The 27,973-nt window shown below is 37.9% G+C and overlaps 1 protein-coding gene across 20 annotated transcripts in view; it reads right to left on the reverse strand.

Moving 5' to 3' along the window:
• gphn.L (gephyrin L homeolog) overlaps positions 1 to 27,973 on the reverse strand; it is a 216,335-nt gene that overhangs the window by 48,918 nt on the left and 139,444 nt on the right. For 5 of the 20 annotated variants that reach the window (XM_041572206.1, XM_041572204.1, XM_041572201.1 and 2 more), the window contains 3 exons: positions 10,622 to 10,648; positions 9,310 to 9,366; positions 149 to 220 (listed from right to left, as the gene is read on the reverse strand). In XM_041572206.1, the coding sequence (XP_041428140.1) occupies positions 149 to 220; positions 9,310 to 9,366; positions 10,622 to 10,648 (156 nt within the window). 20 annotated transcript variants of the gene reach the window in all.

Consider the following 27,973-nt stretch of genomic DNA (forward strand, 5'->3'; position numbering starts at 1 on the left):
GAAACCCCTGCTAAACAAAAAAAATTTAATTAATGAAGAGAATTAGGAAAAGGTACATGGGATGGTAAGGTAGGGTATATTTTTTCTGTTCTATTGGCCATCAGAAATCAAAACAAAAATAAAGGAAGAGAGAAATGGTACATCGTACATTTACTCTGAGAGAGTATCCTTTGTCATTGCCTTGCAGGTGATCCCTGAGATTCTCCAGTTTTCGGTGAAGCTATATGTGGACATCAGAAAATCAATTGAAAAAGCATCCTGTTTCTTAAAAAAACAAAGAATAAAAAGGCTTTTTGTTTCAGTTCAAGACATTTCTTGCTGCCATTTAGCATACAGTTGAAAAGGAATTCCTTTTGCGATTATTTTGCACTGTACATGAAGCATGCAGTGTGGCGGATATACAAACAACTACGATCTTGTTATGCAGAGCAGTCACTTGCAGTAAGTAGGAACATACATGAATCAAAGGGTGCACAATGATCATGCTTATTGGGTTTGAAAGAAGCAGTTGCCAACCCCAGTCCTCAGGCACATCGAAAATAGTAAAAATGATATTGCTTATTGAAAAGCTTCTAGGTACAATATGTTTTCTTAGGAGGTCATAAAACGATCACTTTGTTTTGAAATATTTGCTTTAAAAACTCCAAAATAAAAGGATAAAATAAAAGGACAAAAGTTTCCCTCAAAGAAAACCAGCCCAGAGGATTGCTTTCTGATATTAACAAAATGCTAGAAAAAATATTAATAATCTTGACCCATCATGGCATGAACAAAAAATAATTCTTGGAGAAGAGTTTCTAAAACAAATAACAGGACAGTAAGGCTTCAGATTAATTACTATTTTTATTTATTTATTTTCATTTTCCATTCTGCTAACTGCAGGCTAGTTGTTAGGGTAAATAAACACTAGTAACAAGATAGCAGTTTAAATTTGAAGCCTGTGGGTTGTCGAAGAAAAAAATTTGAATAGCATAAAAATTTTAAGTAAAAAAGCAAAATTGCACACTGCCTTAAAATACATTTGTATAATTAATACTAAAGGGCAAAGTTGGTTTTCAATTTTTTCTGGCACATCTCCTGCATAAGAAATGTTGTGGCGCATTATTGCACTTTTTTGGATTATTTATAATTTGTCAAAAGAAATTTCTTAAAGGGATCCTGTCATCAGAAAACATGTTTTTTTCAAAACGCACCAGTTAATAGCGTTGCTCCAGCAGAATTCTGCACTGAATCCATTTCTCAAAAGAGCAAACAGATTTTTTTATATTCAATTTTGAAATCTGACATGGGGCTAGACATATTGTCAGTTTCCCAGCTGCCCCCAGTTATGTGACTAGTGCCTGCTTTCTGGCAGGCTGCTGTTTTTCCTTCTCAATGTAACTGAAGGAGTCTCAGTGGGACATGGGTTTTTACTATTGAGTGTTGTTCTTAGATCTACCAGGGAGCTGTTATCTTGTGTTAGGGAGCTGCTATCTGGTTACCTTCCCATTGTTCTTTTGTTTGGCTGCTCGGGGGTGGGAAAGGGAGGGGGGCGATATCACTCCAACTTGTAGTACAGCAGTAAAGAGTGATTGAAGTTTATCAGAGCACAAGTCACATGACTTGGGGCAGCTGGGAAATTGACAATATGTCTAGCCCCATGTCAGATTTCAAAATTGAATATAAAAAAATCTGTTTGCTCTTTTGAGAAATGGATTTCAGGAGCAACACAATTAACGGATTCATTTTGAAAAAAATGTTTTTTCCCATGACAGTTTAAGTGTGAAAGCATCAAAGAAAATTTGTCTTGCACTGCACAAAGTTTTGAGTGTAATGATAGAGATTCCATTCAAATGCTGATGTGCCCGTTGGTTTCAATGAATCTCAACAGCTGCTGATTTTTTTTTTATTACAAATTCATTTTAACAAGAAAAATTAATAAAAAAAAACAAAAAAATGCAATCTGCAGGAAAACCTGAATTTTCAGCAAGAACAAACTAACATTTGATATACAGTCCCTATAAAGTTATATTTATGATGAATTACCCCTTTAAATCAATAATAAAGGGGCCAAAATAACATCCTTTCTTTAATTGGATCATTAGCTGTATACTATCAAAAGTGAGAGAAAATTAATTCATAAGGGTCTAATTATTATAAAATACAAACCTGGAATCAGCATTTTACACTTTGAGTAGAAAATAGCGACCAAAAATTAAATTACGTAACTAAACAGATAAAAAGAAAATTCTTCTAAAATAAAGCACCACCCCGCAGTGTATTATAAATTTATTTGGGGTTGACGGGAGCATGAATGATTAATAAAACTGTAACACATAAGACAAATGTGTTCCTTGATACACATTTGTGATCATAAAATTATTTTTGACACTCTTTAACCCCTACAACTGGGTAATATAACTTCAGCATACTGAAATTTTCAAAATATAATAATAATTATTATAATTAGAAATCTGTATAATTTCTGAAAATTTTTCTTCACTATCTCCCCCTCAGCAATCTGCTTCTTTTCATTTTTTCCTCATGCAGAAGTCAGAGACACATTTTAATTAAGAGTTAGGTCTATAACATCTTTTTTAGGGGGTGCTCCATTGCCTAGAAGATGGATTAGAGCCCATGGTTTAAAATAACCAACAGAAACTCTCTCTCACTCTACATGCAGGATTTGTGCCTTAGTCAGTTATTTTGTTTGTGCTTGATTCAGTTATTTGAGTTATCTCCAATACATCTGCTAGAAAAAGGACCCCCCAAAAGATATATTAGATCTGTTAAAAAATCGGACTCCGACTCCAGCATGAAGAGACAGATGTTGAGATGGAATAGTAAACTTGAATATTTAAAAAATGGTACAGAATTTTTAAATGATTATATTCAGAAAGTTTCTTATTTCAGTATGACGCTTATATTTAATTATACGCTAATATTTTTTAATTGATTTCACCCAGATGGATCCTTAAAGCTATATATATATATATATATATATATATATATGGTGCCACAGCCGAAACGTTCGTTTTTTGTGCCCACAATAAAAGATGCTTTGTTTTTTTCGTAAGACCTGAGAGTGCTCCTTTTATGGACTATATAGCTACTCATATTTGAGGATTGCACCCAGGCACCTGTTTTTTTTGTGAGTGCCGATATATGTGTGTGTTTTTGTGTGTGTCTGTGTGTTTAGAGATAGGACAAGATACACTCATCTATTCCTGTTCATGGAAATGAATCTTGACCTGAGCTAGAAGAAGGTATTATAGATCACTCTGAGAAACACACTGCCTATAAACACGGTTTAATGAAACCACTGATGGACCCTAAACACAATCTATTGTAACAACCTGGGACACTTAAATCACTACTTTGACAGGCTAACTGATTGATGTGCTATTGGAAATCCATACTTGTGTTAAAAGGGTAAGAATTTTACTGTATCCTACTTGTGGTTTCATAAATATGTGCCATTTAAGTTTTTGTATTACACCATGCTTAATGAAGCCCAAAAGACTGTAAAATCTAAATAAAATCTATTTGGTTTAATCAATAAAATTATTACTTACATTCCATTAATACTACATGTAGTAGTGCGCATTAGGGGAAACAAAAGTTGTGAAAAATATAAGAATGCCTTTGAAAGACCACTCTTAAAATTCACAGACTTAATGTTTTGACTCGTATAGCCTCAGAGATAAAATGCATACAATTTGTTTACTACAAGACACATATAATATATAAATAAAATACTCTTGATCTATAAATGCAAGCGTGATATCAGTCAATTGCACAGCACAGCTCCAATGCAAGTTGACTATCAGGTATCTGTAAGAATGTTACTAAGCTGATGTCGCAGAAACAAAAGGCTAATGTGAATATTTGGAAGGAAGAAAAGATATGGATACTCTGAGTGGGGAACAGAGTATGGCATTGTGGGGTTGGCCAACCTAGAGAAGTGGGGATATGGTGCAGTGCCAGAAGGAAATCAGCCTGAAGGCCAAGGAGATAATACCTCTGCATTAATGTCATCTAAAAATGTCAGTTAAGGGGAAATGTTAATAAGAAATGTCAGTTAAGGGGAAATGTGGGAGTCAAGACAAGGTCTATAAGACCAAGAAAACTTTCAGAGAACTGCTTATATGTTGACCAAAAAAGGCAACTGCAAGCCCTCATATAACTGCAAAGGAAGGTTTGACTGACAAAGGATTGGTGTTGCACTTTCCCACGCTGCAGAGATGCTTGCACCTACATGACTTGGTTGGAAGAGTCATCAGGAGTAAGCCTTATTGCAAATGTCAACATATGAGGTGTGCAAAACAGCATCTAGACAAGCCAGAAGTCTTTTTGAAACAAGTGCTGTGAACTAAAGAAAAAAATATTAAACTCTTTGGTTACAATCACAAAAGGTTTGTTTGGAGAAAAAAAGGAGCAGCATTTGATGAATAAAAACAATTTGCATTGTAGGTGTAGAGGGGAAAATGGAGTCCGTTAAACATCAGCAAATGATTCTAAACATACCTCAAATACTACCGTGGGCTACTTGATCAAAAAAGGTTTTACTGCCCCTCAATGTTCCTTGACGTAAACATTAATAAATATTTGTTGCATTAACATTTGCAAATGTGTTGATTTTTAACACCCTGATACCTTTAGTACAACATTAAAGTGGACCTGTCACCTACATATAAAAAACTGCATAATGAAAGTCCTTTCCAAATTAAATATGGAACCCCAAAAATTTTTTTCATTAAAACATCCATACCTGTTATAAAGGCGTTTAAATATCTAAACTGTCAATCAAATATTACCTGCCCCGCCTCTATGCCCGTGGCATAGAGGCGGGGCAGTCAATTACTTTCACTTTCCATTCAGCACTTCCTACATGTCACTGCTCTCCCCACATTCCCCCTTCCCTCCTCAGGCTCTATAATTGTGTAGGGCACTGCACATGGACATTAGGTCCCTCATTCTGGTTCATACACAAGATTTTGGGGATTTTGGGGTGATACACAATTTCCCTTAATAACCGTGTCCACAAAATGGCTGCTGCCTGCTTGCTGTGATTGTATAATTCCAAAACAGAAGGAAACAAAATTTAAATAATAAATACAGTGTAAGTAAAGTTTATTTTGCTCAACTAACATGATAGAAAAGAATTTGAAATTATTTTTTAGGGTGACAGGTCCCCTTTAAGTAAATACTGTATATAAAGTAATCTGGCCAGGGGTACTGTACTTTAATGGGGTCACAAAGCCTTTTAGTGCAATTGCTCTTTATTAATCATCCTTGATGACATTAACTTCTCCCAGTTTCATTCTGCCCTGTTGTTCTCCTTGCCCTAATATGTACAATGCTGGAAATACTACCAGGCATTGTGAGAGTGATGCATGCCTGAACACTTAGTTGGTGACAAGAAATATGCTAGAGAGATAGTAAGTACAAGAGAGGTTTTAGTGCTTGCTCTACTTGAGCAGAGACTGGTGACAGGTTGATTGCTAGCTGTACACCAAGCCATTACCAAGAAGCACATACTACTATTATGTTCAGCAAAGCTCTGCATTATGCAATTTTATCTCGGTTTTCTCTTGTATCAATAAAAAGCCCATCTTGACCTCTATGCTGATTTATTTTCCTTCTCTGACAAAAAACAAAGCTTTAAAAACGAGCTGTATTGAGGTCATTCCACACTTTGTAGATAATTCAATACTGCTTAAGCAGTAACTTCTTGATGGCTATCCCAATCATTTTTATAGATGTTTGACATAGCTCCGCGTCTAGAGATTCAGGCTCATAAAATAGGTCAGACATTTTGTTAAAAGATGTAAAGTGCTGCTCTTTTCTACAGGGCACAGTTCAGTCATTTTTTAAAAGCAAAGTCTTTGTTTAATTTCAGCCTGATACAAAGTTCCAAAGACCACCCCAGGACAGAAAAGAACAAAGTTGTAACTGGGGAACATGGATTTGTAGCTCTCATAGTGGTTTAAGGATATAATATAAATGTTATATTGGGGGGGTTCCAAAAAGAGGTGCCTAAGAGTCTTACAGAAAATAAATCAGTGTAGTTTGGTATATGTCACTATCCAATATGGTAAATATTTATTGTATTTTAAAGAAAGCAAACCAACAGCATTCTTCTATTAAATTTTGACAGCATATACTGTCTCAATGTACCTGTGGCATTTTTTAATTGGATCCATAAAAGTCCTGCATTGGACAGTGATGTCTTACTTAAAGGAGAACCAAACCCTTTTTATTAAAATCACCTACCCTACATAGATCCCCATTCCTGCCCCCCCAGCCTTGGTGTTACCCTGGGTAAATGCCCCTAAGTCTTTACTTTCCCCTCGATGCAGATTCAGGGCATCATAGTTCACGGACGCAATTTTCTTCTCTTCGGTAATCTTCGGGAAGAGAGCAGCGTATTGGCGCAATCTTCCAGGCCCGAGCAATTGCGCATGTGCCAAAAGCCACGGAAGAAGAGCCGAAGATTACCGAAGAGAAGAAGATGGCGTCCGTGAACTCTGGACGTTAGCGTTAGGGGCACTTACCCAGGGTAACACCTAGCCTGGGGGGGGGGAGCAGGGAGGGGGTCTATATAGGGTAGGGGATTTTCATAAAAAGAGTTTGGTTCTCCTTTAAGACATTCTATGTAATGAGCTGGAAACAAGGCTCTACAACTCAAGAATGGTAGACACTGGTACTTCCTAAAGACTGAAGAACAAATTCAGTATATGATACAAAGGGATTCAATTTTTTATTAAATTTTAATAGCATATACTGTCTCAATATACCTGTGGTATTTTTAAATAAGAACTTTACCCTCCTGGCATGGGGCAGAAATACTGATGTCTTACTTAATCCACTCTATGTAATGAACTGGCAACAAGACTCTACAACCCAAAAATGCTGGATGTTACTTCATAAAGACTGAAGAACAAAGTCAGTATATAACACAAATGGATTTGAGGAAATCCAATCGAGTGTAATAAGTGAATTCCAATAAGTACAAAAAATGGAGATAACGTAATATGGTCAGAAGATATTTTACATCTGCAGATACGTTTTCTTGCACATAAAAAAAGCTAGGAACCAAACATTAAAATGAATCAAACACACACAATAAATTCTGCATGTGGCAATAAATCAGTGAAAGTTAACCAGTCTGTATATTACTGGTGCTGAACCAGAAGTACATTTTCAAGTGTTAAAGAGATTCTTACAGTTGTCAGAGGTTTGCAATTATTCCTTCTCTGGTAGAAATAGAAGATGCTGATATGGTGTTGCTAAAAGAATGGAATAGCTTGTCTTGACAAGACAAGCAGAACTTTGACATTCAAAGAATACATTAGTATCTTACATGTGCTCATCGAAAGAATTAAATCAGGGGTTTCTATTAACTATGTCCGAGGCATTTCACTGAGCAGTGGGCATTAGTCCAAGTGATAAATTGTCTTGGAAACAACCTTTACCCAATATTTCTAGGGATGCACTGGGGTAATAGTTACATGTATAAATGTAACATTTTCCCAACTATGCCAGGATGCTGGAACCTCCTGTAATGAGATGTATTGTTGCTGTTGTTGTTAGTGGAATGCAAGGCTATAGGTACATTGGCACTAAGTAAATGAGGCCCCATGATGAGTTAATATTTTCTTTTTGTGACATTTTGAATCAATTTAAACTGATTACATTGTTTCCTATAAAAAAATCCAGTACTTTTGGATTTTGGGCCATGCCGTCAAGCAAGTACAATCCTTTTAATTTCCTTAGTATGCTGTAAAATAAAGCCCCAACAAATCACCACATGACATATCAAGCCTGTATATTTAAGTAAGTCATGGATTGCTCTTGGCAGGAATACACCAAATGCAAACTTACATTTCTATCAAATATTACATTTTTTTTTACATAGACATTCTTCCACTGTTGACTTTAAATATTAAAGTATAAGAGTATTTAAGATTTTGAAAACTATTTGGCAAAGAGAGAGATAAAGGCATTTCTAAGCTAGGTGTAAAATACCTAGCTAACCATTTTCTCTCCTAGAGACACCTAAAAGTCCAGCTTGAAGGTTGCTTAGAGTGAGATTTGGGGTGAATATATATTTCCGGTCACCGATATTCTTGCAACTGTGACTGAATGAATGATACACCGATATTTTGCTGTATCTATGCTCAATTCACTAACTAAGGGAGACCCTGACCAAAAGTTTGATAATAACGTCTCTAAAGTACTTGACATGTGTTCCCAGGAAAATAAATTATTTTAGAATATTTTTTCCAAGATTATACAAGATGTTTAGGAAAATATTAGGACTCATTTTTCATTGCCATAGTCATTTAAATTCTTAAATATAGTCATTTTTAACAGCAATGTGGATATCTGCTTTGGTCATTTTTTTTTGCTGTTGTGAAGTAGGACTTTTTTTTTCTATGCACGGGGGCCAGATACTATTTAAACCCAGGCCGGTTTATGCTGATAATAAAATGAGAAGCTTGACATCTAAAACCCTAGTGTTTCATTGAGAAACCCCTGTTTATATATTGGTTACCTGAACGTAAATCTCTACAAGCCGAAGTAGCTTAACCATAAAGCATAAATATTTTTTAAAAGATTCAAAAACAGTTTTGAGTTTTAATACCAATTAAACCCTGGGGCAATGCTGTGAAATCCCTCTTTAAACTTGTATCCACATTCACCTTAGAGTATACTCTTCTTTTGAGGGACTCAATGGAATGGTTCTGTCCTTTGGAGAGAAAAAGCTAAATTGGCTTAATTAAGGACTTTTGTATTATAATTAGGGATGGGCGAATTTTTTCGCCTTGTTTCGCCGAAAAAATGACGACCATAGACTTGTATGGAGACGTGCGTCCAAAAAAAAAGACGTGCGACAAAATAATTTCGCCGCGCAACAAATTTTTTATGACGCCCATAGACTTTAATGGGCGTCTGCGACATTTTGCCTGCGGCGAATTTTTGGCGAAACGAAACTGGTCAAATTCGCCCATCCCTGATTATAATTCTCTTAAGACAACTTCTTTTAGGGAAAAACTGTTATGCCCAATCACAAACAAATATGAAGAACAGCAAATAAGTTCCATAATTGATCTTCAGACCTCCAGACAATGTCCTTGTTGAAACCAAGTCAAGAGATACTGTGGTTGGCAGTTGGCACGGACTTGCAGACATGAGAAAGTAAAATGAACAAAGACAATGGCAGCCAGCAAATCAGCAATCACAAAATAATACTAATGAATAAAGAAGGAGCCTCAGATGTGTGGGGATGGAAGTCAAAAGTGCAAGCATTTCCAACATATTTACTTTGAAGGATCCAACTCTATTAGTAATGACTTTGTTTTCGTCCGGCCGTCTAATTTGCTACAGGGCAAGAGACAGATTTAAAAACAAAAAAGAATAAAGAAAAATGTGAACCTAACTGAAAATTCAGGTATCATTTTGCAAGGCATGCAAATTATTGGCTGGCCAAATTGTTGGAATAATTGGTCTGCACAAACAGGCTGGAATACAGTTCTAGGCAAGTTACACTTTAGTATAGGTACTAAAATGTGTAGCTCTGCAGATGTTGCCAAATATCCTCGAATCTTCTCTAGAGCGGCTTAGAAGCCAAATGCACCCAGTTTATTGGTGTTGCTGGTCCCAGTCTATCTAGCGTTCAACAGCTTTGTGCAGTCTGATTATTCCTACATTTTGATCAATCCTGTAATCAAATTTACAATCGGTAGTAGCATATTAACACATAATGGGATCATCTACAATGGGGTACACCAATGAATGAGGAGCAATTTTGCAAATCTTGTGCTACCAACTATTTCAAGGCTATGGTTTCAATGGGATTTTCAGTAACTGATATAAACGTATGCGTGAAGAAGAATCGTGGAAAAAGCAGTTCATAGCACAGAGTTCACCCAATTTGCCCCATGGATTCTCCACCTTGACTTGATTGTAAATAACCCCAATGTGTACAGTATGTGTATTCATACAAAGATGCAAACTTGTACAGTACATGTCTTTGTGGGTAAAAGTCATGCATATGAAAAATAATGAATACAAATGTATACACTTCTACATATACATAAGATGAGTAGAAAAAAGGAATAGTAAACTAAAATCAACAATATTTCCCTATTAAGAGACTATGTAAAAACAATACATTCAATTATTGCATTGAAACTTTGTTTAAATGCAGGTGTGACAACACAGATGATAAAATTGTTACTAACAAGCTTCTGTCTAATACCTATATGTATATGGCTAACTTTACATATAGACAACAAATATTCCTTCAGTCTTTGAGTAGTATAGCCCTATATGGACTTACATTAGCACAATACCTTGAAATTGTTTCTGGGCTAAATAAAAATCTGAAATATCTTACTAATTTCCGTACTGCTTCTGTTCAGTAATACAGTGCATACAGTGGATCCATTAACCAGATTAAGATGTGAATTTTGGAAATGTTTTCTGACTTGGGCTGCTGCAGTATGGATGAGAGCCCTTACTTGGGATATTGCTAGTTTTACTAGACAGTTTGCCTGAAAGCAGACCAGACTTGTAGATGTGAATGAGATGTGAATGACAGACTTCCATTGACCTGAAGCTCATGCAATTATACCTTTGCTTCGGATAGGTACTGATCTACCTGCCAATGGAATACAAAGGGACAGTGATTTTTTTTTTATTCCAAAAATGCTGAAGCCTTAACAGCTTTGTCTTTCACACACATACATATATAGATAGATATATATAATTAAACAAGATCTCCTATTGTACAAAATAACACATATAATAAAGCCAACAGACAGATTCACTTCAACCTTCAACACAAAATGCTAAACATATAACCATTACCAGCTGAAATAAATTGATAAAAGATGACTGACCAAATGATTTCCTTTTGTTTTTTAAAATAAAGGCCTGTGTGTCACTGTGTCATAGTCCATTTTTCAGTCATTAGTGCACACATATGTAATAGACTTCACTGAAGTCCTTTGGAACTGACAGATCCCCAAACAGCTGCCCCAAACATGAATATTTAATCATCTCTAGAAGAAGAGGGTTCCCGACTTGACTTCACCAGCACTAACCAGATGTTACATACCCTGGCACAGATAGAAAAAGAAAATAAAGCTCCTTTAAAGGAGAAGGAAAGGCTTGGTGCACCTGGGGGTGCCAAATGTTAGGCACCCCAAGTGATTGTATTGATTAACCTGAAACCCTGGGCTGGTGCTCCTATCAGCAGAAAACTCCACCGTCCCGGGGTTATACCAGTGAGCACCACGGATTGATCTTCTTCCATCTTCTTCTTTATTTGAATTTCCTGGGACAAACACATTCGCAGTTAAACGAAATAGCCAACTTTTTAGTTAAAGTTCGGCTTTTCATTCTACTACACATGCGCAGCCGCGCAAAGAAAGATGAAGATGGAAACCCCAGGGCCAGTGCTCCTATCAGCAGAAAATTTCAATGCCCCACGGTTTCAGGTAAGTCAATACAATCACATTTAGCACACCCAAGTGCACCAAGCCTTTCCTTCACCTTTAACCAATTATTCCCTCATAAATAAGAGTAGTACTGGCAAAAAGTGTATCAACAAACAATCAAATGCGGGCGATGCTCAACTATAACTCTCCGCTTGTTGTAGCGTCGGGTGCAAGCTGCAGGTTCCCCTGCCAGGGACCCACGTATAACTTCAGGAAACACGCGAATCCTGTGAAAGTGGTTTATTGTGCCAACAAACTAGGCAACATTTCGGGCCAATGCCCTTTCTCAAGCCCGAAATGTTGCCTTGTTTATTGGCACAATAAAACCACTTTCACAGGATTCTTGAAGTTATACGTGGGTCTCTGGCAGGGGAACCTGCAGCTTGCACCCGACGCTACAACAAGCGGAGAGTTATAGTTGAGCATCGCCCGCATTTGATTGTACTGGGAAAACTTGTGCCCTAAATTGCACAAAAGAAATGATGGGCTTTCTTTACAGTGGACAGGGGTGCCTAAGCATGGTCTTATCTGATCAGGGGTGTGACGGAATATATCCTTTAATCTGGGAATGATGGCAATTCAACACACACATTATTTTAGACTTTGTGGGGGGGGGGGGAGACTTTGTGGGGGCTAATATAAGTTTGCATAAAAATCTTCAAGTTCAGCAAATCCTCGCTAAGAATCCAATCCAATTTATGTCTAGATTTTAGGTTTTGTTCCTTAAAAATATCTCCGATGTAATTTCTCTGTTTTTAGAAAGAAAGACAATGCCATTCAATAATAATTACACTGCACAATGATTCACACAATTATAGTCATCATCGGTTTGATATCATTGCCTATATACTGCGCTGCTGAGAATGCACAAAGCTAGAGATCTGATGTGTAGATACATTTCAAATCTGCTGCCCAACCAGAAAATTTTAATGCCAGACCGCCTCTTTTGATTACAAAGCAGTAAAGAAATAACAGCTTTTCCCATCAGAACAAAGCTCAGCATGGTGAGCCAAAATCTCGCTAAGCAGTTTCCATCTCAACCATGGAAGAAAGATCTGACAATGGGTCAAAAATCTTCCTTACGTTTTCAATAATGAAATATTTACTCCAAATCATAAGCATCAAAAACCCAATCCATATAGAGCATTATAGTAAACTCCTTACTTGTATAAAGAACGTATTATACAAGGCTTGGTGATAAAACTACGGCATCTAAGTTGCATCATCAAATGACTTTACTTTTTGAGTTCATGTCTATCCTAGACCAGCAAATGCTTGGCAGGAATGCCGCCCTACTTATTTGTATTCAAATTTTCCGTGAATGGCTCAATGTCCTGAAGGAGTAACAAAGACTGAAAAAAGCACATTACAGCTATGTCTACCCCGACTTACAGTGAACTAAGAAAATAAACAAGATGGAGATATAAAATGCATATTATAGACTGCTCACATATCTCATTGGCCATTTTTAACTGCTTAACTTGCAGCTGCTTGGCGCACACCATCATCACATTATTTTCATACACTAATCTTGCAGTTATAGGGATCTCAAATATCAGAAATGTAAAATATGATGGTCATTTAAGATGGTTATGCACAGGTCGACAATGAGTCAGCAGCTTACTGACCAAAACATTGAACTACTCAAATTATAGGCTAATTTTAAGGTTTATGACCAAAAAATTTATGGGAGAGATTAAATTTGACCAGAAAAGAACTTTTCGTGTAATGGGGCTGCAGGTGGCCATTTTTATGATTAATTTACGAGATTATCGATTGTAATATGCCTAGTTTACAATACAGACATCATTCCAGTGTTCTCAGACCAATAAACGTAATTCCGTCTATTCAGTTCTATTTAAGTCATGCAAATCCAGCCCAATATTTTAGCAAGCATTGGAGGCAAATATTCATACGATGTGACCAATACAGAGGCTGAGATTGCAATCTATAGATGTAGACTACACAATTTTGAAGATCTGTTTGAAAATGAAGGAAACACAATCCAATAAGAATAAACTATTTGACTAAAGTATACTTTTAGGTTAAGTAAACTGATTAACTGTGGTGTGTGTCTCTACTGCTGGAACATAGTCCAAAAATAAGTGTATATTCCAAAAAAATCCTCATTCCATTAACAAAGTTGTTCACAGTAGTCTAATCCCAAACAGACCCCCCCGTCCAAGGACCATGTAATTTAATGTAATCAAGCAAAAAACAAAAGCAGGTAGACTTACTATTGAGAAAGGAGCCCAGATGATATAAAAAAGTAGAAAATCTTTATTAGGACATATTCAAACCTGACGCGTTTCGTGCCAAGGATGGGCACTTACTCATAGCCTATCATCTGGGCTCCTATCTCAACTATACTTTTAGGTTGCCACATATTCATAAGTGTGGAAAGAAACTGATTCACAAATGAATAGGTAATCTTGTGAAGATCAGTAGAAGAGAAACACTTTCCTCCAGTCAAAGGGGAGCTGCAGTCAAAGGATTCATGGAAAGACTAAACCTTCAATCAGATATTAGTATGAAGAGATGTTGCTGAGATGACAGAAAGCCATAGGGTGTATTTTGTGGAGGGTGCATTTTGTACCCTTCTCTTTGAACATAAGTTCAGTAAATAGAGCTGAATTAGAACATACAATTTGTGTGTTGTTTAATTAAGAAATATATTGACAGTTTTTGTTATTTCTAGCATTAAGATAGGCAAAGATTGAAACTAAAACATGTTTCATTTTGTGTGGTTTTCTGAGCAACCCTGAGAAGGATAAATTGGTTAATCATAAATCCATAGATAAACCCTATGAGCTCCTGCTTATCTCAAATTCTGATACGGGCTGCAGCTGGGGTTTGTTTATACAGAGTTTGGTATATCCATTGGAACAAACTATCCTATATTACAGGGGGTGCGGGAGATGAAGGTAGTAAAAGTAAAAACAAAACAGTTACTCATATATGGATTTGTGTAAATAAAAAAATAGAATACATCTTCAACGCCTATTTATCGTGCTCATGTTGAACAAAGATGTATATAAGACTATACTGTATATACACTTCTTAGAGGGTTTTAATACCTGATTTAGTAGCATCTGTACATTTGTTGACTCCCATTACTACTGCACATGTTTGGCAGGAAAGCAACGCTACACAAAAAATTGTTACAGGACTGTTAAGCTGATCTATGGGATATCCAACAGAAAATGTCCCATATGCCTCTAGCTCAATTATCCTTCAGCACTTCTACCTAAAGCTCCATCTCAGGTGACTTTTTAAGTCCTCCAAGTGGAGGAAAGTATTACAACAATACAGAATATCTCTATAAAGTGTTGCCATTGTAAACAACTAGGCCTTGACAAATGGCACATATTCTATTTTCCCGATTTGTTCCTACAATAACCAGTTAGACATTACTTCTGCTGAAAATCAGAAAGGGATGAAATATCTACAAGGACTTTCTTAACAAACTGAATAATTGAACTTCTAACTGCTTTGTAAGATTATGCTAATTTTATAAGGGTATACTGACTGTCAAAGTCATCTGTTGGAAAACTGCAGGACTCAAAATGTCCTCCATTTGGAGAGCTGGTAAAGTTTTCTACTTATTTGAAGCTATTGGCAAAAGTTACCCTGTGACATTACCATTAGCCCAACCTATACATTCATAATGCTTAATGGAACTGGAGGTTCTTGACTATCAGGGTGGTTCAAGGAAGGACAAAATGCCTGACTGCCGCTGATTCACAGTCATATATTAACAAAGAAGATGGTTGCCTGTTCCCACACGATGTCTGCTTGACATCACCAAAATCTACAATAGGTATTATTTACTCATTCATTTGAAGAGAAGAAGGGGCTGAAAATGGAGAAGACCATGATGGTCAACGCTGATGTAAAACAATAGGTTATAAATATGATGTAAATTATGTCCAGGTAATTTTAAATACAAAATACCCAAGCACAAATTCTTACTTTGGTGTTAATGGTCCCTTATTGTGGATTTATTCATTCTGCTTTGACTGCCAGGGTGGCTCAAGGAAGGAGAAAATGCCCTTCCCCAACCGCAGCTGCTTCCTTGTCATTTATTAAAGAAGATGATGGCTGCCTGTTCCCAACGATGCCTGCTTGATATCACCAAAGTCTACAATAAGCATAATTTTCTCATTCAAATGAAGAGAAAAAGAGGCTGAATGTGTAGAAAATAGGGATGCACCGAATCCACTATTTTGGATTCGGCCGAACCCTAAACCCTTCACGAAAGATTCGGCTGAATACCGAACCGAATCCGAACCCTAATTTGCATATGCAAATTAGGGGTGGGAATGGAAAAACAATTTTTACTTCCTTATTTTGTGGCAAAAAGTCACACGATTTCCCTCCCTGCCCCTAATTTTCATATGCAAATGAGGCATATGCAAATTAGGATTCTGATTCGGTTCGGCTGAGCAGAAGGATTCGGCCGAATCCGAATGCTGCTGAAAGAGGCCGAATCCTGGCCAAATCCCGATCTGAATCCTGGATTCGGTGCATCCCTAGAAGAAAACCACACTGGTAAAAATGCTGAGTAGGCCATACACCTATCTCTGATGTTTTAGACTGTTTGAAAGACAAAACAATCAATTATAAATATGATGCCATTTATGTTCAGGTAATTTTAAATACACAACACCCAAGGACAAATTTGATGTGAATGGTCCCATATTGCTGATTTATTCATTTTGCTTTGATACACATACACATCTTCTCAGTGCATATTATTAATATAAACTAAAATATAAATGCTAAATGATATAGGTCCTTTTTTATATTTTATGTTGTTAATAGCTCATATAAAAATTAACTCTCTTCCCTACCTTAATTAGTCTTCTCTAATGCTACAGCGCTGGACCAAGGAATGGCTTCTGAATAAACTGACCCTAGCAAGCCAGTTTCCACAATTGAAATTGGTTGAGATGTACACTGTTGCTATTGGTCAGAGCCCCCTTAAAAAGAATGCCTGGGGAGCACCCATTAGCCTATGAGTAAGTGCCCCAACAGCCACAAAATGTGTCAGGCCGTCACCTGTATGTCCCAATAAATGGATTGAACTTTTAATTATATTTTTATTATTTTGGAGAAATAACTCACAACCTTCTGATTCCTGACCCTAGCCAGTGCCTACTGTTGATTAATGGTTCCCATCATGTATTTACTTTTGAATAAGATATACCGTATATACTCGAGTATAAGCCGACCAGAGTATAAGCCGAGGTACCTAATTTTACCTACGAAAACTGGGAAAACTTATTGACTCTAGTATAAGCCTAGACACAACTACAGCCCTGTCTCCCAGCAGCGCACATTCTGCCAAAGCGACCCCCCCAGCGATCAACCGGACTTCTTTGCAAAGTTGATGGTGACAGAGAATTGCCAAACGGATTACTGTGTGCATTGTCCCACTGTCCCACTACCATGTGCAGAGGGTGCTGTTTGATATTGCCATCACTGTTAATCTTTCGTATAACCAACAGAGGGCGCTGTGTGATATTGCAGTCACTGTTATTCTTTCATATAACCAACAGAGGGTGCTGTGTGATATTGCAGTCACTGTTATTCTTTAATATAACCAACAGAGGGCGCACTGTTATTCTTTCATACAACCAACAGATGGCGCTGTGTGATATTGCAGTCACTGTTATTCTTTCATATAACCAACAGAGGGCGCACTGTTATTCTTTCATATAACCAACAGAGGGCATTGTGGGATATTGCAGTCTCTCCCCAAGTGTACTGTTAGTATAGGAATGATTAAAAGTGACTGCAATCTCAGCTACTCGGGTCGGGTACCGCTGACCCGGGTATAAGCCGAGGTAGACTTTTTCAGCACATTTTGGATGCTGAAAAACTCGGCTTATACTCGGGTATATACGGTAAGAACATTTACCAGCTCTTTGTGGGAAGCAATTTCTAAAAATATATACGCGTGCTTTAGTAACATTGAGATGAATTTATAGGCACATTCGCAACAGGGCAGAAACTAATCAGATACTTTGCTGTCATTATTCAGCCTTAAGAAGACCGATCAAGGATAATTGCTGATAGGTTGCTATAGGTAACCGTATTGGTGCACATTTGCCTGGAACCCCAGAAATTTGTTTTCTTCTGAGCTACATAATCACACAAACAGCAACACTCTTAAAGGAGAAGGAAAGGCTAAAATTAAGTAAGCTTTATCAGAAAGGTCTATATAAATACACCAGTAAACCCTTGAAGTAATGCTGCTCTGAGTCATCTGTCAAAAGAAACACCACATTTCTTTCCTTTTATTGTGTACACATGGACTTCTGTATCAGACTTCCTGTTTTCAGCATTAACTTCCAGGGCTAGGGCTTGAGCATGCTCAGTTTGCTTCTCTCCCCCTCCCTTTTCCCCCTCTCTGCTGTAATCTGAGCCCAGAGCTATGAGTGGGCAGGGAGAGACTCAGACACGAAGTGATGTAACACCAAGCTAATATGGCAGCTGCTATCCTAAACAAACAGAGAGTGTTTCTAGAGCTGTTTACTCAGGTATGGTAAAGCATTCTGCAGAATAAATATAGTGTTATAACTTGCACTATTGTGGTTAATCTCTTTGGTATCTGTCCTTCTTCTTTAATAGGGTTTAATTATCTGCAAGTGATTCCATATCTCCTATCTGAACACTGCCCACACATATCACAATTTTTAGCTACTTACAACTTTTTAAGCAAATCCTGAATGTACTTTCTATTGTGTAAGGCTTAAAATGAGAAAAAACAGCTGTTATCCCAAATGCTTAGGAGATGGGGTTTTATGAATAAGGGATCGTTCTACCACATGAAGACTGTGTAGTAAGGTTATTAAAAAAATATTGCATAGTTGTGTGTTTAGCCAAACATAGCACACAATGAGCTTTCTGGATAATAGATCTCATACCAGTAAATAGAGTGAACAGACACACACTATGGTTATCTAAATTTAGGATAAACACTAACACAAATAACAAACAAAGAAAAAGACAAATCTGGATCCACACCACCAACCCAAGGTACACAGGTATATATTTAAATGTTGCTGCACAGCTGGCGAAAATCATTGGATGATCATATCTGGCATGGCGTATCAGTGCTGATCTCAGAGATAATCAGAGCCCATCTAGAAAGACGGCTCTGAGAGCAGGCGTTTCAGGAACTGAGCCATGCCCCGGTGATGATGAGGAGCATGGAGCTGTGAATATTTAGCCGCATCCCCTGGGAAGGACAGATGTTGTATTGTAAAAAGCAGCACAGTCCATTGTGAACAACAAGAACAGCATGTTCCATAAATAACACCGAGCAGAAGAAAGGTCGGATCAGAGTTAATCAGGTCACTGCAATCTTATCAGGAAGGGATCTCATTAAAGAATTCACCAGAGAAATGCACTGTAAAAAGAGCCCCCCGTACGATGCAGGGGGAAAAATATGCAGCACGGCAGAATCATTCAACAATAACAGCTGAGCGGATATTCTCCTAGTGAAATCAGGGAACAAGGGGGAATGTTTCTGATGGAAGATGCAATGAAAACATAGGCGACTTACCTGGCATTCTCTGCACGGTTCTTTGTCTCTTTTTTTCTTCTTCATATTATTTTAAAAAGGGTGTTTGTGGGGGGGGGGGTATCTTTTCTTATTGTAAAAGGCCAGCGCTTCAGGGTTTTAGCATTTTCATGATTTCAGCTACTCGTGAGGATAACCCTGATGCGTGGCTTAAATAGGAAAACTGGAGGAAGAAAATAGCTCCTTCCAATCAGAGCACAGCTACTGACAACGTTCAGGGGGTCGCTAAAAGCAGCTTCCGACAAATGACAGCGGCACAGGAGATCGAACAGTGCAAGCAAAACACGAGCACACTTCTTGTTAGCAAAATAATGTTTTTTTTAGCTTTACAATAGAGTAAGCCTTATAATAGAGTAAGCTAAAAATACTCCAACCATTGGTATGCCCCTCTTCCACTCTAACAACACAATGTTAATGATGCAGAGCCAATATCTGATTCAAACATGTCATATGGTATGTGCTGGAGATTTATTAGTACTGTGTTTGGAATCAATTCACTAAATCTGTTCTTTGGCTGGTATCTGCTTTATGTTATTGTAGCAAGAAAAGTCTTAAAGGAGAAATGCATCCACTCCACCTGATTCTTGGGGGTTAATACATTTTCACCAAATTTTAAACAGGACAAACCTTATCACAGACTTGAAACAGCTGCTTTTCCTATCCTCTCTTATTTCTGTTTGGTATCAATTTTATAGCAAATGTCATAGCAGAATATTCCAACACCCCCCTCCTCAAATGTGTTATTTTTTGCGCTAAACAGAAGAAAATCTTGAGCTGCAAGTAAAGTTAATTCAATCCCCATAAAGACCAAATATACCCAGCAGACAACGAATACATGGATTAGATCAAACTACACACTTTTGATTTATATCTGTGGAATATTAAAATCATCTTAACCCATAAAACTAAGCAGAACAAAAAGAAGAGCCCTTCCAAAATATTTGTGGGAACGATGGCTAATCCACCAACATACCCCATTAGAGCTTTATCAGTGCATTAATCAAAAACATTTGGATATCCAAAAAAAGATGATAAAACCACAGATCTCAAAGTCACAGGGTATTGTCACAAAGGGGCATTTACATAGAACCATTATCAAGGACTAAACAATGGTGGGATAACAGAGATTGCCCTCTCTATCAGTCAGTGGAACAACTACAAGCTGTAGCAATGAGACCAAAAAGGTTGCAAACCCAATATATATCAGTTGAGATACTATTAAACAACTGGGTGCATCAGAATGCAGCTAAGTATTTACACATACCGTAATGATATTGGGCAGGTATCAGCTGATCTTTCGTGTAAAGATTGAATTGAAAGATATTTAATATCTCATACCCTTCAACATCTTGCTGGCTAAGCTCCAATCCACTTGAGGCTTACTAAATATCATGTGATTCTGGGATCTGTTTATGATCTTTCTTGAATATCCAGATGTTTTGTTTATGATGATTACTGAAAAGTAACTCTAATGAAATAGCGAGTGGTATCTATGGTCTTTATGGGTATTGATAAGTTAAAGTATTGTGTAAAACAGCCCAAAAGACAACAAATATGATTAGATTTATTTGCCGACCAAACACTGGTGAGATTTGAATGGTAGAGTGACATTCTTCTTCTTTTGGTTGTTATGAGCACAACTGAGACAAATTATTATGGATTAAGAGGTAAAAGGTATGGAAAACTTAACTATAAGGAAAGACTGGCCAAGTTGGGGCTGTTCACGCTGGAGAAGAGGCGTTTGAGGGCGGATATAACTATGTATAAATACTGTATATAAGGGGATCAAATAATAATCTCTAATAATGCTTTATTTTCCAGTAGGTCCTTCCAGATGACAAGAGGGCACCCATTCCGATTAGAAGAAAAGAGGTTCCACCTAAATAGTGAGAGCTGTGAAGATGTGGAATTCTCTCCCTGATATATTGGATAGCTTTAAAAGTTGAAAGGTTGAACTTGATGGACATGTGTCTTTTTTCAACCTAACTCACTATGTTACTATGTAAATCAACAGTCCAATGAGAAGCCCACTGTATAATGAGCTGCTCCTTATCTCACAGCACAAATTGGGGGAAAGGAGGGTTTTGTTTATACAGAGAATTTCTCCTGAACAGTTGATTTGTTTTGACAGGGCTCCTTTGCACTGGAAGAAGAATATGACTTTACTTTCAGTTTCAGATTTTGCCGTATTAGGGCCGGACTATACAAGCGGTTTCCGTCGGATCCACGCCCGCCGACAAAAACACACGTGACAAGTCGGATGGAGTCGCATGCGTGAAGATAGTTGGACTGAATGAAAAGTCAGAGTTAACAACTACACGGTCCGATTGTCGGATGAAGACGCTGCTTTCTGCGTCCACATTCGACAGTCGTTTCGGATGTAATGTAGTTGTTACTTCTGACTTTTCATTCAGTCCAACTATATCACGCGCTTGACTCCATCTGACTTGTCTCGTGCGTTTTGTTGGCGGGTGTCAATCCGACGAAAAACTCTCGTGGAGCTCTACCCTTATTTAACGCAATAAATAAAACAACCATAGATATTTCCTATAGCAAAAGTATTTTCACCACAAGCCCTATTCATTGCATTAATGATAAAAAAGGAGATATACTGCCTTTTTAAGTCCTGAAATCTATAGCACAATCAGTATCTGCCCTGCACAGGCTTGTGGAAGGTGCTGGAAAATATATTTCAGAGTAGCTGGATGACTGCAGATCTGTCATCTGTGACTTAAAGGGCTGTGAAGAAAGCCGGATCATTTGCTTCAGTCAGAGTTGATTTACAATCAGAAAGCAAAATGCTGTCACTATAAAAAGGCGAAGTCCCACATCGGATCAAAGTAACAATGCTGGCAATTGTCATTGCAGGGATTATTCTCACCAGGTGGTGGAAAACGCTAATGCTAATAAGGCTACAAGTTGACATTCAAAACTCTAAATAAACAGAACGATAAAATATAAAAGTCAGTGTGCATTATTTCCACCAAAAAATGAAATAGTCCTACTCTGTGGTCCCACTAGAGTATTAATGGTTTTATTGATCCAAAGTCAAAGATTCCTGGGAGAGTACTGGGCAATTATGTCTTATAAATGAGAAAGATTACTTTCTTCCTGACTTGACTGATAATGACGGCTACATGCCATGTGTGCTTCCCTTAAGGTAAAACACCCTCCATCTAATAAGAAGGTTTATCTTTATTTGTCTTTTAAATTAGACAGTAAAAAATGAGGGTAAGGCTGTTTTTTTACACATACTTGCATATAGGGGCAAATTTACTGAAAGGCGAAGTGACGTCATTTCGGTACTTCACCGATTTACTAACGGTCGCTGGCGTAACTTTGCTAATGAAGAGATAGACTCTAGTGGTACTTCACTCCCTAATGCCTGGCGAATTTGCGCTCTGGCGAATGGACGTAACTACGTAAATTCACTAAGATGCAGATTTTACTGAACGTTACCTCTTGCGCCAGACTTGCCTTTGCCACCTCAGACCAGGCGAAGTGCAATAGAGTAGATAGGAGTTCCTCAAAATTTAGTTAAAAACTTTCCAAGTCCGGAAAAAATGCTGGCGTCTTTTCCTTTTTTCAGGGTGATAGGCTGCAAAAGAGCGTTATATTTTTGTTGGGGTAACCCGCTTCCCCCCTTCATTTCCTAACATATGGCACATAAACTATACACTGGGCTCATGTGTAGGCCATTATAAGAACTCTATTTTATTTTATTAAGGTTTCCTGGGCTTGTGTAGTGTAATGTATTGGCTGCAACATATCCGTCCATTTAACTTTAACTTCCCGCCGTATGCAAATTAGGCAACGCTGGCGCAACTTCACTTTGCTTGGCACAGTAACACTAGCACAACTTCGACATCGTTCAGCGCCCTGGACGCAACTTCGGATTTTAGTGAATTAGCGTTGTCCTGGCGAATCTACGCCTGGCGAAGTGTTACGCTGTGAGCGAAGCCATCGCTGACGAATTTTCGGTGGTTAGTAAATTTGCCCCATAGATGGGAGTGAGTAGCCATAGAAATTCAATTGGAAATCTTCCTCCTGACATCAAGAAGCACCTCGATTATCTTGTTTGGGTGCTAAAAAATCTTGGAAATTGAGTGTTCAGCCAGAACACAGCTTGATTGCTCCCCAGGGTGCAATAAACCACAGCAGCAAATCAAAGGGTATTACAGAGGATGTGGAGACTTTCAACTAAACTCACCACAATATTCAGGGTTATTAGCAGCAAATTCCAATACAAATTCAGCGGCTTCTACAATGTTGAGTATTTTTTGGCGGTGCCTACCTTCTATATTTGCGAGTGTAATATCCATTTTTATAATGTAGACTCTCAAGACTTAACAGAGGTTCCTACTCTAATTATGACCAGCAAAAGGATTTCCCAGATAATATGGCAGGCCGTACAGAATAAGAAGGTTTCACCCATGCGCTTCATTCTCTACACTGTCACTGATTATAATGGGCCAACAAATGGAATTGAAACCTCAATTATGTGTCCAATCTGTTCATCATCATATCTTGTATGTACGTACAACAGAGGGAAGATGTAACAATCCGGCTGATCCTTCAGACCGATTTTGTCTTGTTAATGGATAAATGTCTTCCCCCCCCCTTGTCTCCAGCCTGTGTCGTTTCATCTGTCACTTTGCCTTGTTCTTTATTCTGACCTTAAATGTATTTGCAAACAGTAACATTACAGAGTTGAAATCCCTCAGGAACGGAGTAACAAGACTGACGTCCTTGCTTCGGTTTCTTGACAGTGTTTCGGGAAGTGATTTATTTAGATGTTACAGAACATGGGACAGCTTCTGCCTTTAAGGTTAATAGGGGCCGCAGTCTCGTAAAACCCTAACTAAGGTTGAGGAATTAATTACTGGCTTGCCATGAAAAGGCGGCAGTACGCATTACAGACAAAGGCCAAAGATATTTCAGAATTTGTTAGCATTAAATTACAAAAAGTCAAGAAGGTCATTGGACAAGGTCATACCAAAGGCATTCCGACTCTCTTACATGTGGCAAAATGCAAGAAACAGGTGTCTAGGATCTTAAAGCTTGCCTTCCTGCAGTTCATATGGTGCAAAGCTCTCTATATTCCTACAATGGAGCACACTATATACAATGCTGAGCATACTCTAGAAAAGGGATCCCCAACCTTTCTTACCTGTGAGCCACATTTGAATGTAAAAACTGTTGGGGAGCCAAATAAGCAAGAAAAAAAATCCCTTAGGGAAGCCAAATAAGGGCCGTGATAGGCTAATTGGACTACTAGCCTGCATGAGACGCTGTTGGACCAAACCTATGTCTTCAAAACTCAAAAACAGAAATTTCAAAATGGGCACTTATTATGAGACCACTGGAAGCAAAATCAATGGTAGTGGAAAGCAACATGTTGCTCACAAGCCACTGGTTGGGGATCACTACACTAGAAGGTCCCTAGCTTACACATCATTCATAATTTGCAAGGGGGGGGGGTACCAAGAGGACCCATTGTCAACTGTATGCCATTACAATAATAGCCATCTAAGGCTATAGTTATCTGCTACTACACTGTGCTGCATTTCATCAGAGCTTTTCCTTCAGCTGAAGCACTAAACACACAACTGTCATGTTCAGGTGGGGACAGGAGCAAAATTCCAACAGGCTTTTGGATCATGTGAACAAAGCCTCCATCTTATAAGAACATGATTTTGACACACTCGGGTGTTGGAGTTAGACTTAGGGAATACCTGGTGGAAGGGCAAGTCATCAAAGTCTACTCTACGGAATTTGATGACCTGGTCAATGTGCAGCTAAACGGTCTACCAGATATCTGCTTCAGAGTCAGTAATGCATATATTTATGTGAGCCTATTAGTCTGGGGTCAATGATCCTTAAAGGGGAACTCCAGCTTCCAAACCAAAATTTGATAAAGAGGCCCATATAACTCAGAAACCCCTAATATACCCATCACAGTTACCCGTTTCTTCAAAAAGTATGAATAAATTACATTTTCTATGCTGAAATTCAGCTGTTTGATAGTTCTTCTCTTTCTGCATCATTTGAAATCCTGGCAGGGAAGGTGGGACTAAAACACTGATGTTCCGTTCCTTATTGAAATCATGTGTGCAGGGAATTGTGGGGTTTGCAAGCTGAGGACAGCTGGCTGTTGATACAAAGTAACAGTAGTCAGCCAGCTCAGCAAAGTAGTCAGAGAGATCAGCAGGAGATGTAAATTGCCAAGTTCCTTGAAATTATGTTTACTTTTCAAAAAGCTTAAGTTATATTTGTGTGGAGTTCCCCTTTAATGATCCAAAAAGGTCCAAAAGAAAAGAGGTGCTGGCAAGTGCGATGACATTCCCGACATGCTGGGTTGCCAAGCTCTTGGTATTTATTTTAACGACTTTTTTTTTACAAACCCAACCTGAGAAAATATGAAGCCAGATCTTTTCTGCCTATTTACAAATGACCTGTGACTTCCTTGTTCACGTAAACCAAAAGTCACATGATTTTAAGGGTTTGGATTGGTTCGGCCAGATAAGTGTGCTTCAATGAAATACTTGTCAAATCATATATTTTGTAATTTAAAGCAATAAATAAAATAATAAATACTTAGTAGCAGTATCTAGGAGGTTGGCACAATCAAATATTAGTTGTTGGTGGTCATGATAGACTAAAGCTGGAGCTAATAATGGTTTGACCTGAAGGGGGTCATAAATTGGATTAAAGCATTCAAGGGCTCTTTCAATAATACATATAAGGAGACTTATTTCCCAAAGCTGATAATGCACAGGCAGAGATGTTTGCTGTCCACAAAAGCAATATTTTTGTTATCAGCTTTATGTCTTCCCTTGTGACCAGAAGAAACTCATTCCACTTCATAGGGTTTTGACATATAATTTAAACAAAGGGCTTGCTTGAACACAAACCACCTTTGGGGTCAGTAAATTGGGATAGTCCTGCCTAAACACTGACAAGTTTGATATATGTAACTAGTATATGTTGGGGGAGCATGGGTTGTATGAACAAAGTCTAGATATTGTATCTGCTGTATGTATCTAATAATGTATCTAATAAGGAAGCAAGATGGATGAATTAGTCTCTTCTGCAACTAGTTAATCCCGTGACATCAGAATCATGTCAGATAAAAAACCATAAACTGGAAAAGCTTTGCAATGGCTATCCCTAAGCTACTGTAAAGTTAGAGTTAATTTCATACTGTTTCTCTGACAATAAGAATTATTGGCTCAGTAAAAAGCACAGAAAAGGTCACCTTACCATTACCATGAAATATACCCTCCATATCTTTATTTTCCTTAACCAGACAATCAAAATAACAGAGAAAGGCAAGGTTTTTCCTGCATATTGGTCTGTAAACACCTGCATAGGGGATGTATAATCTCCCTTTATAAGGAAGTGCACCAACGCAGTGCTTTCCCATTGCTCCAATTAGATGAAATCCAGGGTTTAGACCAGATAGTGGTAGTTCTTTGTGAAATAATGCCAGGTAAAGGTTTCGCAATATTCTGATATACCTGATAAGTTTCCGATTCATCATTTTTCTTTTTCTTTAAGTTAACTGTCCTTTAAAGAAGAGGTTCCCATCCTGTGAGGCCTTGGCTTGGGTGGTCCAGAAAGAGGGGCACTCTGGGACACATTTGGCTAGTAAAACTTCTATTCTAGATGCTCCTTGAAGGCCATCTTGAAGATCAATTAAAGTAAGAATTTTGGTGAAAATTGATTTCTTAAATATTTTTAGGACTATGGCTGATAGTAATGTTTTTATATCTTTGTAACCTGTTTATGGGGTAAGTGAACAAATACTGAGCCTCAGGGTGGGGTGGGGGTAGTTTGAACTGGTTAAGTCCAAAGACAACTGCTTTAAGGGGAGCACAATTTTATGGTCATTGTCAAGAAGCCAGGTCCTCTCTCCAACTATAACCGCAACCAGATTTCTTACAATTCTACAAAGTCTATGCCCCAAACGGGAAAGAAATCTAGCAGTGTGTGAGTGTCTGGATGTGGGAATTATTTTTATATTCTTGTAACCTGTTTATGGGGGTAAGTGGCCAGATCTTTGGCCTCAAAAGGGGGAACTGGAAACTGGATAAGTCCAAAGACAACTGCTTTCAGGAAAGCAGAATATTATTGTCATTACCCATACCCCAGGTTCTCTCTCTGCAACTACGTATAACCACCAGATTTCTTGCAAGGCTACAAAGTCCATGCTCCAAATGGGCAGAAACAATGTGTCTCCTCCAGGTTTAATTAATTTGTTTTAGATTTCATAATATTAACCGTTTTTACACTGCTAATTTGTGTAGAGATCACCCCTCCTAGATCTGTTCAGGAGGGGCTGGACAGAATGCAAAGGTTTAAGTTACTGATGCTTGCTGCCATTCCATCTGTACCTAGCCTAGCCATAAGAGCATGAGGTGCTCCAGTTACACATTTATGAGATTAATCAACAGTATAAAACTGCTAATATCATGAAATCTCAAAAAAGTCTAGGTCTATGTTCCCTTAAAACAAAGGATAAATCATCATCATGACCAATCACTATCGGCATTCCTGACCACTGTAGAAAATATTTTATTCTTTTAGCTAGAACTTGATCATCTCTCAGTCTTCCAGAATGGTTTGTTTTCTTGACGGCAAACAACAATAAACTTAAAGAAACTCGTTTTTTTAAAGGGGAATAGTGACAACTACACACAATAAAAATGGCACTCACAACTACTGATAACACACATTTTGGTACCAATTTTAATGTATATATGGCTTGGCTGCTTTTCTTTAACGATCGAATCTGGCCATGTGTCATCTGGCCACCTTAAAAGATCAGTGTTTTTATATGACAACACATGTCCCATTTGCTTGAAATGTAAATGTGCAAATGCACAAATAG

Source organism: Xenopus laevis, chromosome 8L, assembly GCF_017654675.1.
Source record: "Xenopus laevis strain J_2021 chromosome 8L, Xenopus_laevis_v10.1, whole genome shotgun sequence".
Lineage (NCBI taxonomy): Eukaryota > Metazoa > Chordata > Amphibia > Anura > Pipidae > Xenopus > Xenopus laevis.